Raw genomic sequence first — 12,800 nt, 5'->3', positions numbered from 1 at the left:
ATAAATCTGGTAAAATAAGACAAATAACAAGAAATTAAGTTCAAACAGAATTGAAGAAAATCCTAGATCAAAGGAGTACGAAAACACATATATTTATTATTGTGATATTTGTTTAATCTGATTCTGAAGCAGTGCATCAGAATAATGGTATAAGTGGTTGGGAGTTGTATACAATGGAATACCACAATCTCTTGGTTGTGTAGATGATAGAGATTATGAGTAGAACTCAGGGATACCTGGTAGAAGGACTTAATATAGATACTGGAAAAGGAGTCAGGAAAACCGAAACTGGAAATAAATGAAGAGTAGGCCAAATACATTTATGCAACTGCAGGCGAAAATATAAGAAAATCACAACACATAAAGTCAATAATGAACTATAAATTTAGAAGCTTATTGTAAGAAAGAACAAAATGGACACAGAGATTAAGGGTAGAATTAAAGAAAGTAGTTGCTGAGGCTATTCACCCTTTTCCAAAGTCTAGTATAATATCTAGATCTCGAAAAATAGAACTATATGAAGCAGTAATAAGATAGATCATGATTCGAATGAGATATGGTGTGTGACACTAGCAGATGAGAATCGGTTAGAAGTAGGGGAACGAAGAGTGCTTGTAGAAAAACATTTGGTGCAAAGTGTGATGGAGAATAGGAACCAAGGAAGAGGGAGAGAATTTTACGGAGCAATAAACATTGTAAAATCATTAATTAATAGGCTGAGTAGGAAGAAAATATTATCAGATAATTTCGAGGAAGATTTTATAAAGCTAGGTGTCAATGATTGGAGGAAGAGGCGAGAATCAGAAAAGAATGGAAGCTTATTTTAGAAGAGGTCAGATCGTAGTTTAGTAGCTATATAAACAACAATAAGAACTAGAAATTTAGAGCTTCATTTGACGGAAATTGTCCGTCTACGGGTAAGGAATACCGAATAGGAATGCTGTACATATAGTAAAATAAAAGCCTTTCTTTCTTTGTGACACATCCAGAAGTTCAAGGGCTGCATTTAAATGTAAAGGTTCCACATTTTCATGAATTCGGCACATTGTGAAGGTGATATTGTGAGCACCACAGTCCGGCCGTTTTTACTTCCCCAGGTCGCCCCAGATACCCACTTTAGAAAGGCCGAGTAAATCTTACAGCCGTATTGAAAGGAGAAAAATTTCCGCCCCCCACAGCGAATCGAACTTGAGCTGCCTGGTTGGCAGGTAGACGCCTTACCACCTACGCTACCGTGACTCTTAAATTATAGTTATAGAAAGATAATGCTCAATTTGCACGTTTACATTTTTAAAGAGGGATGAGCATTTTTAATACATATACATACAGTGCCGTAGAGGCCGTAAACGACGACTTGATCATGACTCAAGCAATTCGTCGAAAGTTATGGTGACTTTGAAACAAAATCACTAGAATAAAGTTTTACATTTTTACTTCCTTTAATTATGCTTGATACGTATCAATGTCTGTTGTAATGATTCCCTTCCTCCAAAATTGAAATAATTGCCTTTTTCAGGTGCCTGTGATCCATATGTGAAGGTTCACCTTATTCCTCAGGAGAAGTTTCCCAATATAGAAAAACCCAGAACAAAAATACACAAAAAGACTGTCTTTCCTTTATTCGATGAAACTTTTACAGTGTAAGTATTTTTAATAGCAAATTATTAGATATTACTATATTAAAGTATAGATCTATCTTTAAAAATATTATATTCCTAAGAGACATGCTTGTTTTCACAGAGGTTTGTAAGTCTATTTTATTTTATTGATATATTTATCTCTAAACTGTAATGGCTGACGAAATTGAATTACTGAAATACTATCGTCGGTGGTTGGTTGGTTTAGAGTTTAACTTCCTTGTCTCAGCGTCAGTACTATATTGAGACGTGCACCTACAGATTAAAATATGATCCGAATCACATGAGCTTAGGAACATCAAACAACCGAACAATATAACTTTTTATTAGAAAAATGTAGAAAATAATTGCAGGCAAGATTTTTTTTTTTAAAAAAAAGAGAGAGATAATTTTGTTCAAGGTCATTTAAGTGGGTAACACCAGTTTTTATATAAATGTCCGAAAGATAAGATTAAAAATGATTCATCAATAAAGTAGTGTAACTGCATGACAAATTCTTTCCTTCTGTTATTATTGCAGAATTCCTTGCGAAATAAGAGATTTTAATTTATTTCAACGAATGTAAATAATAATTATAACTTGTATCAGTAAAGGCCTTAATATAATTTGCTGTGAATTGTAAGACTTTTCCTATATTTTTCATAGTATATTTCCCATTACTTTTTATTTTTTTATTTATTTATTTAATTTTTTTTTTTTTTTTGTTTGTTTGTTTATCTATGCTTGAGTTATCAATGCTAGTTTCACACATTTTAAAGTTGATAAGCGCGTTATCATCAAGCAGATAACAGGGAAATTTCTGTAAAAATTGTGCATATGTGGTTCTCTTTGGAACTAATTTACAGATATCAAATGGAAAATATTTATTCAATTCTAACGTTGAACGAAGTAAAAGCAATGTAGGTATCATCTACAGATCTCAATTATTAACGTAATATTCCTGAATTATTATTATGTAGTTTTATTCTCAGAACCCAGTGAATAACTACGAAATTAAAATAAGTACTGCGATGTTCGAATAACGAATTAAGGTAGAATTTAGTGAAGAAAATATGGTACTCAGGTAGAACGAACTGATGCAATCCCATATTCTTGTGAAATGGATCATAATCCTGTTTGCGAACTTAAAAGTAACCACACTAGAAATATTTGATTTATATGAAAGAGACTTGTGCTGTCTGTGGAAGGAATAACAATGATAATAAGAATTGAATCTAAATCATGAATTATAGCACTTATGTTTACTAAAGAGTTTGTTATTTCTGTAAAAATAACTTAATGAACTAAAATAAACAAGCATCGACTTTCATCTTTAAAATTCAGCCAAGACAGAACCTTGCGGAATGGACAGTGTTCAGCAAAAAATCTAAACGATATATAATATTAGTTGCCCAAACCTCGCTAGCTGTGAGCGGAAAAGAGATGAAAGATAAAAGTTGCAGTGTACCATTTTTCGATATTTTTTTCAGGCACGTCAAATGTAAAGTACACATGCCGGCAGATAGCACATTGATTTGAAACTCTACGGTAGTGGCAGATGCGTAATTATACTGGCACTATTTACATAAGGAACATCCGACGTTTCATCTACTTTAATCTGCTTCTCTTCTTTCAAGATTGATTGTTTTCATGAGCAATTTATTGTTACTCCGAATAGAGAACAATATCAACAACTACCAGCATGTGTACTGCATGCATAAGATAACGTTTTAAACAATGGAACGGTTAAAAAAAAAAAAAAAATATATATATATATATATATATATATATATATATATATATATTGAGCTCTTTTGGTGAAGTTTTGGAATTTGCACAGGAAATAAGATATTCGGATTCCGTGTATCAGAAGGTCTGTAGTATCCGAATTTATATGTACCAGCCTTTGGTTTCAGTATACTATATGGTCATATGAACAACCTATTACCATTCGGGAATTGGCTAATTACAATACTGAAAAAAAAAACTTTTTTGACTCTCCGTGAAAATTAAATGAAATGTTTCAATTTAACGTTTCACGATTATACCCTTTAGACTAAGGGAGACGGGTGATTAAAGCAAGTGAATGATAATGGAAGATTTGGTGGAATGAAAATGTGGGATGAAACGGGAGTATCCCGAAAAGCCCCAAGGACATGAATCCACCACAAACTTACTTGGCCAGAGATCGAACCAGGGACCCCCCATGGATCAGAGGTAAGCACTACTACTGAGCCACTGTGCCCCTTTACACTTCCCGAATCAAATATTTAAATGAATCTAGTAAACAAAGATGAAGTTTTCACATCTATCTTTTGACCACAGTTCTATGATAGTATCGATGTAGTATTTAAAGATTAGAATATCCTTAAGTCGTTAAATTTCGTTGAATATAAACAAACATAACCTATTTCAAATTGAGAGATAATACACTTTTTGGGAAATACAATTAAAGGAGTGTAGATAAAGAAAGCTACTGAGCTGTAATAAATAAATACTTTTGTATTCATGTGATAACGCTAAGAATAATGTTACTATTTTCACATACACACAAAATATTTGGTTTGAAATTTGTTTTCAGTATCGAATCTACATGAAACGTGGGCTTACAGCTTAACATGGAATTCGACTCAAGAAGTCTCATGGAGAATCGAACCTAGATTTCACGCGAAGAAGACATATATGATTATAATATAGCTACAAAAGAGGTCTTTTGTCATAAGATATAAGGGCACTATTTACAAATAAGTAGAAGGAATTTAGGTCGTACATTACTTAAGCGGTTGCACTAGGATTCGAGTTGTGCTTCACTTTGGGTCGTTCGTTATCCATTTCTCAGCTTCTGCTTCAGTCCATACAAAACATGTAATATTAAAAAGTGATTAACGAAAAAAAGTTAGTGTGCAATCGTATGATTTTAAGTCCTGGCAACACCGATTTAATCTCGCCTGACTCGCTAATTCCTGCTTATGCCTGTTGTTAAGAGGTAGCTGTGAAGTTGAGAGCAGTTATTCGCTCTAGAAGTAACTGTTCACCAGTCATGCAATAGAGGGGAAAAAGGAGGAAATGGAACAGATTTTTGCGGTACTGAATTAATTTCAAAAAACCTCTTCTCACTATTGTCGTCTTTCACCATAGTGCTCAATGTTGAAACTGGAAACCATAGGTTTCCACTATTTCCAATCTCCATAGAATGAAAAAGGTCAGGATGAAAGTTATTTGTAGAACACTCAATCATATAAAAAAAACATTTCGCTATCTATTGCCGCATTGCAATATGGAGATCAGTATTGAGACCGGAAGTTGCAGTACAATTCTGCGACTTCCGGTTTCAGACAGATGGAAGCTTTTCCGTACAGGCTTTGAATCGATTGCAAAAAAGTCGCTTGTCACTGTCTGTTGTAATTGTTCTATGACAACTTACGTTGAAACTGGAAATGGTTGATTTCTACCACTTCCGGTTTGAATAGAGTTAACAGAGGAGATAAAACCTATTTTTGGGGCGCCGAATTGATTAAAGAAAACTTCTTGATAGCTCTTATCGTTTTTGCTCTGATATCTGTCAACTGATAGACAGAGACAGATGGACATAGCCATTCCATAAGACTTCCGATATTTAACCATATTATAGTTTGGAAGTCTAAAACAGGCACCAATAAGTATAAAGAAAACTAATTTCCTTTCATTTGTTTGAGCTTAAAAACTAGAATTCTCAAGAATGAAACTGAAGAACAATATTTTTTTCTTTTTTTTTTAAATTTTCTATGCCATAACAAAACCGAAACTTAGCAACTACAAAAGCGAAGGATTGAATCTCAATATCTAACCATATGATTCAAAACTGTAATAATCAACTAATATACAGTATATATTTGATAATAACAAGGACAGAAACAAAACTAATTTCAACGATATGTTAGTACTAAAAGTTCCGTAATGTATTGTACTTGTGTGCATGTGTAGAAACTAGCACTAGATTTTTAAAGTTATGTCCCATAATGGAACTAGTTCCGCTAAACAAAATACCTTGATAAAACCCACACGGATGGTTTTGTTCATTTACCAGAAGGTTCAATTTGTGAGACTACAAATTTTTTGGCTCTTGAATTTGAGCTTCAATTTATTACCATATCACTTTGAGCTTCCGTGGTACTATGCGCCAATTACACCTTCTCTCACAGTATGCTAATATATAACCTTTCATTTCGTGTCTCAATAAAGTCGTAACATAATGTCACCGTTTTTAATCGTCTCATAAAATTGATGTAATGTACGAGCCACTCCGTATAACTTACTAGTTCTTGATTTTTGCATTTACTGTTTCCAAGTGTAAAATAATATTAATACTACCACTAATAATTCATAATAATAATAATAATAATAATAATAATACGATTCAAAATTTACTTTAATTGTAGGAACTTAACTCAGGAGCAACGTAATCTCAAAAATGCCATGCTGTTATTTGTTGTGAAGGACCATGACATCTTGGGAATGAATGATTTCGTTGCAGAGGCTTTCTACGCTTTTTCTGACATTCCTGTTACAGATATGACTGTCGGGTTGGAACAGATGGAACAAATTCACTTGAAACTTACAAGGCCAACTAAACAAGGTATTTTACTTTTTGTCAATTTCTTCAGTAAAAAATAAGTTTGATCATATAATATAAGTTTATTTGAAATAGTTATATTTATAGAAGTCTTTCGTTTGTTAGAATTTAATTTGGCATTGCAGCTGCAAAGTACTTGCTGCTAACGCTGATGTTTAAGATGAAATCCCGGGCCCACTGTGCATTTTACATATCTATCTATCTATCTATATACGATATATAACATAATATTCCACATACATACACGTATGTATGTATGTATGTATGAATGTTTGCAGTCTTTTTCGTTGTTATTGAGAAGCTTGATATCTGCACAATACGAAAATTTCGTTAAGGGGTACTATTTTTAATAACTCACATTACAATGAAGTTGAAATACATTACTCATACTTTTGCAAATGAACACAAATCTATTTCAAATACTTTGAAATACTAAGCCTATTTCAAATACTTTTATTTTAATGAGGTTTTCATATTTCTAAAAATTTGTTTAAAAAAAAACTTTCAAATGTTGTATCACCCTTTTCTACAGCTAAGATTGCAACAAATACAGATGTATGTATTTTCCTTTCTTGAAATCTTTCTTGCAGGCCTGTACATATCAAACTGCATTTCCTATGAGGGCTTGCAAGAGGAAGATCTGCGTTCATTTGCTTTTAACATGAGTACTGTATTTCAACTTCATTGTAATGTGCGTTATAGAAATAGTATCTCTTGACAAAATTTTCGTATTGTGCAGATATCAAGCTTCTCAATAGCAACGAAAAAAGATTGAAAAAATTTATACATATATACGTGTATGTATGTGGAATAAATATAATATAATATAATATAATATATGGTGTTAATGAACTATACCGACAAACTGTAAGAGGTGATTCCTTACATCAAAATAAGAGAAAAAGTTCATATGAACCTGTGGGGAAAAGTGCATAGTTTCAGAGCGAGGGTTGTCCAAAATCGCGAAAAAGTCAAATTTCACCAGGCCTTATTTCGAATTCCAGAAACTGTGTGTGGTGGTCCTTATCAGCCTAAAGGAAGTCACGCATACGCAATCCAAAAATGCATACTTAATTAATTTTCAGTGGGTGTACAGAGTATTCCATACAGGATGAAATTCCCAGACATGCCATCAACCGAATTTTGAGATATGCTCTGACTTTATGATTGGTCCAAAGTAGGCAAACGATAAGCCTTGATAGCAGTGAACACAGAATCCTTTGGTGCGATATCGGAAGTGTTAAAGATCGTCAACAGCACGGTTTTTCGTATTCGGGAAAACGCATTCTGCAATGTTTTCTTTCACGCTTATAAATGAAGAAAACGTGAAATTTATCGTGACGAAATACATCGCATCACACACAATTCCGAACACCAAAAACATGGAGCTGCCATTTCCTAACACTTCCGACTTCCCTCCGAATCATTGGATGTCCATTGTTGTCAAGGCTTATCTTCTGTCTACTTTGAACCCTCCTTGAAATCAGAGTATATCTAAAAACTGTATTGAGAGCATATGAGAATTATACCCTGTAGGGAAATTGATTATACCTATTGAAAATTGATTAAATATTCTCTTATTTTAATGTGAGGAATCACCTCTTACAGTTTGTCGGTATAGTTCATTAACACCCTATATATATATATATATATATATATATATATATATATATATATATAATATAAAAATATTGAGGCGGGGGCAATTGCCACTTCCTGCCCTCTCTAAATGAGCCCCTGCGTACATACTAACCATTAGACCAGTAAGGAAATGGCATCGGCGCGGTGGCTCAGTGGTAGAGCGTTCACCTCTGGTGCTTGGGGTTCCGGGTTCGATCCCAGCTCCCGCCAAGTGAACTTTGTGGTGGACAAACACCGTGCCCGTGGGTTTTCTCGGGGTACTCCCGTTTCCTCCCACTTTCTTCATTCCACCATTTCACTCATCTCTCATAATCACCGTCTCCTTTAGCCTAACCGGCATAACCGTGGGACGTAAAACTCAAAGATTGCATTACTTTCTAACGTGAAGTTGAAAATCGCGTTAGGTTCTTCAAGAAAAGAACTAAAGACATATATTAAAATTAAATTAATAACATACCACAGTGTTACAAAAGAACATTTACCAAGTTTCTATCCATAATCGGAAGTTCAAGTTTTTTTTTTTTTTTTTTTTTTTCTGGATACTTATCACAACTTAATTTAGAGTGAAGTTGAACGGCGTTTCGGTTGCCACTAAATTTTTGTCTGGCAAGATGTATCGTTAGCCTGTTGGGTTTTCAGGGTTCACCTTACACAATACATCCACTGCATGAATCTATAGAACATCTAGCTTCCCACATTACCCCACATATAACTTTTAATAAATGCTTAAGATTATTTTCATTCGTTAATACCACTGTCGTTCATTTTTTTTTTTTTTTTTTTTTTTAGAAAGAGAGTGAAATTTCATCATTTTGTTCAAAACATTAGGAATATCGCGTATCTCTCATGCTCCTATCTTGATGGGATAACACTGAATTATATCTTTAGTTCTAGATCCGACATTAATAAATTGTCCAAGATTTAGCCTAATTTTGGGTGTATAAATCGTACATCAGCAATATAATAAAACCTAAATGAAGTTTATTCTATTTTACTGAAGTAAATTTTTATTTTATTTTCAGATTCTGATGCATTGCAGGCTCTAGAACACAGGCAATGGGATCGCCTAGCTAAGGACTTCGTGAAGAAGCAGAAAGTGAAATTTGCCCATTAATTCCTCCGTTGATTTATTTTTGGTATAAGTTACCCGAAATCATTAGATTGTGTACGAAAATACAACTCCAACCAATATTCCAGTAATTTGAATAATTGTCGAAACGAAGGACGTACTTATATTTTTATGTATTTCAGGAAATAAAATGCGAGTAATGTGCAAATGAGTGTGTGCATGTGTATCAGTATGTTTGTATGTGTGTGTACGTGAGAGAGATTATGAATTCAAGTATGAGAGAATATTTGATTAATGTATGGATGTGATTGTTATATAGTTTTGAAAACATGACACAATATATTATGTTGCTATTGCTACTACCAATCGCTACATGTAACCACATTAATATTGGATTAATCAAATAGCAATACAGTGAAACCCCTAAGTTGGAGACTGCTGTTCTTTTGTAAACTGTCAAAGTTTAGTGGGATATTCAGAATAAAGGGGTAGAGGTTTGTATCTTAGCCATGTTAGCTAGTAAACAATATTGTGCGTGTATAAGTACACTATATTATGTGCAGAACAGTACTTAATTCATGTTGCTGTTGTTGAATACGTCTACAGTATTTTCATGGAGAAAATTATCATCTTGAATTGAGTTGTGCAATGCAATACAGGGTTACATACTGTACAATACAGTACAGTATGCGTACTATCTTACCAGTTCATTGAACACAACACTTGAACAGTAGTACACACACACAGTAATAAATACAAACTAGAAACAATATTCAGAGGAAAATTTTCGCTATGTAGTATATGACTGTTTTTCAAAATTTCAATTTTTCGTGAAGTCCGTTACGAGCGTTTTGTTTCCTGTTCTGTAACTTGTTCTCCATACACTAATTTTAAACCAATTTTCTCACACTAAATGCAGCTGACCACTATGCCGACCACTTCACCTGTTCTCGAAATTTCATCGATGTTTTCTCATGAAAATAGGTAACTTGTTCTGCTACTTCACTCTCATCTTCCCGAAATTCCAGAATCTTATCTCGCGAATCATCAGATCATAACTTGCTGTCAAGGGTTGATTTATTCTTCTTTACCTTTGTGATGTCTCTTTTTAGATGTCCAACTTCGTTTCAAATTTCTCTCTCCAAGACGCAAGATAGAGGGGTATTCAGGTTGCAGGGGTTCTAATAAATATATATCAATAGGGGCTTTTCTGGTTCTGATTAAGTGTCCAAGTTAGGGAATCTCTAAGATAAAGAAATGTCCAAGTTAAGAGTCTTCACTGTATTATCATTATTACATTGTGTACAAACTTTATTAGAGAACTTCAGTTGTAAATATTGATAAACATAGTTTATTCTTATAAAGTTATAATGATTAGAATTATAAACTGTAGTGAATCATATAAGGATTTTTTTTTTTTTTTTTTTTTTTGATACGTAATTTTATTGCTAAATTGTGGTATCAATACGTATAGGATGATGAACAGTATAAACGGCTACAACATTTATTATACTTATAGTTTTCATGTAATATAACATTGACTCTGTATAATATATACATTTCTTTCCTTACGTATATATGTATTTTACGTATATATGTATAAGATATATTGCCAGACTTTTAAATGAATGTATGTAAACACTTATTTTTACAAATGAATTTCATAATATCTTTGGCAGTTGTAAGCATATAATACTATAGTCTTGTTTCACGTAATAATTTTCTTTGCATCTGTTGAATGTCGTAAAGTTATATTGAAAAAAATCGAAAAAATTTACTGAGCTTCTAACGTAAGGCGAAATTTTATGCATAAATTCGTTATTTGTATGACAGCTTTTGTAAATATTAGAGTTTATTTCTGTCAACAATTAGTTTTTAGGTCCTTCCATTAGCTGTTTAAACATATACTTCCATGCACATACTTGTAATGTAGTTCCTTACTATACATTCACATACATGTGTATCAGCTGTCGTATCTGTGAAGACAAAAACATGCAACTGACCTTTTCTTTTTGAAGGCTGTACATCTTGTAATTGAAGCGTGCGGACGAATAAATCTATGCTATAATCTGACTCATTTTCCTGGGGGAGGGGACTAATAAAACAGTACAAACATAAATTTAAGTGATCTATCTTCGTACATATATGAAAACTTACTCAATGAAAGCATTTCGTATGTATACTATTCTAAAGTCTAATCCTCTGAAAATTTGGCGAAGGAATTATCGTAGGCATCAATTTAACTCAAGGTATAGTATTGCCGTAATAAATAAATAAATAAATAAATAAATAAATACCTAGGTAAATAAAAACAGTGTATCATTATTTGGATGCACACTAGAATTGTTGGATAAGAAGAAAACTGTTTGAATAGTTCTGCTCAAACTACTGAATCCCTTGTTTTAAAATTTAATTCTGATTTAATTAATGTATTTCAATATGAAACCAATGTGATAATTTTAATAAATACAGTACCATGGTAATTGGAATAGTATCGTATTTTAAGATTTTCAACTGAACTGTAGAAATTAATGCTGATGCAAAGATATTCGATGTATATGAATTCATATCATTCCTTTAGTATGAAATATATTATTTTTGAAGTATCAGTTCTTTTAGATTGCTTGTTTTATAGTCGTTGATGGAATTTATCGTGACTGACAGTGCCGTTTAATAATAATTTATTTCTGCGAAAAAAAAAAAAAAAAATGTTGCATATGTATGTTTCATTTATCATATGACAGTTTCAAGTTCCATTATATCGTGTAATATGGCTTTTCTTCGAACTTGTGGTAATTGCGAGGGATACAGTTTTCAGGTTGCGATTTTTTTTTCCAAAATCTACAATACAATTATCCTTTAATGAAGTTCTCTGTATGTTACAAGGTAATCAAATATTGTAATACAAAGTTCCGAATTTAATGTTTCTTAGAATATTGTGACCTAATCACAAAATAAAAGCAAATTTCGATATCTTAATGACAGAATTTCAGTGTATTTATTCCATTAAGAAACTTCTAATTCGTTTAAATCGTAGACTTTAGATACAAATGCAGTGCGTTTAATGGAAAAATTTAGAAGTCTTACAGTGTATACTTCAAAACGTGTTACGTAAATGTTTGGTTATTCTTGGTTTACAGCAATTACTTTGTAAAATCAAAATGACTGTCTCGTCAGTTTATTGTGTGTCTTCATTTGTGTTGTAAAACAATAGTAGCAAGTAGCAACCATTTCATTTCAAAAATACCCTCATAAAGTGTAAATGTGAATTTGTAAAAATCACGTACGCATTCTACTTAGTGCTAATTGAAAACTCTTCACTGAATAAGGATCTGAACTTCTTAATTTTTTTTGGAATCCTTAATCCTTGTTTCTATTATGTGATCTATTACTTATTATGTATTGTATAAATAATATTGTATATAATAAACACTTATTTCATACTAAGATATGTTTGGTATTTGGTTTATAAAATGCATTATCCATTTGCTGCATCTAATGTGTTTTATAAATGTCGGAAACAAATTCACGGATTTTATTCACCTTTCATCATACGATAAAATACTAAAAATATACGCAAATGGTTCATACATACAAAATTCCAATTTACGGAAGATTACACCTAATCTTTGACCATTTTACCAATACTCGAAAAATAAATTCCCCTCAAGGAATTTCCTGATTTCTTGTATTATTATTATTATTAATACTCATTCGATAGTTAACTGAACGAGTTTAACCCTCGAATAGTGGTGTGATTTGATTTAGTTAATCAAAATACCGGCAAATGTGTAAATATTCTCTATTGTATGACTGAAAATCAAAATTTCTTTGAAAACTATTACTGGGATTTATATTTGAA

The 12,800-nt window shown here is 32.4% G+C and overlaps 1 protein-coding gene across 6 annotated transcripts in view; it reads left to right on the top strand.

Moving 5' to 3' along the window:
• stac (C2 and C2B_Munc13-like domain-containing protein staccato) overlaps positions 1-12,385 on the top strand; it is a 335,805-nt gene extending 323,420 nt beyond the window's left edge. For all 6 annotated transcript variants that reach the window (XM_081766345.1, XM_081766336.1, XM_081766354.1 and 3 more), the window contains 3 exons: positions 1,517-1,640; positions 6,035-6,231; positions 8,892-12,385. In XM_081766345.1, coding sequence (XP_081622471.1) covers positions 1,517-1,640; positions 6,035-6,231; positions 8,892-8,983 — 413 coding nt within the window. In that variant the 3' untranslated portion in view covers positions 8,984-12,385. The remainder of the gene's footprint in view (positions 1-1,516; positions 1,641-6,034; positions 6,232-8,891) is intronic.
• Positions 12,386-12,800: the final 415 nt, after the last annotated feature.

This window comes from Thermobia domestica, chromosome 1 (genome assembly GCF_964235325.1).
Source record: "Thermobia domestica chromosome 1, izTheDome1.hap1.1, whole genome shotgun sequence".
NCBI lineage: Eukaryota > Metazoa > Arthropoda > Insecta > Zygentoma > Lepismatidae > Thermobia > Thermobia domestica.
The sequence above is the reverse complement of the archived record's forward strand: the minus strand, read 5'-3'. Positions and strand labels throughout refer to the sequence as shown.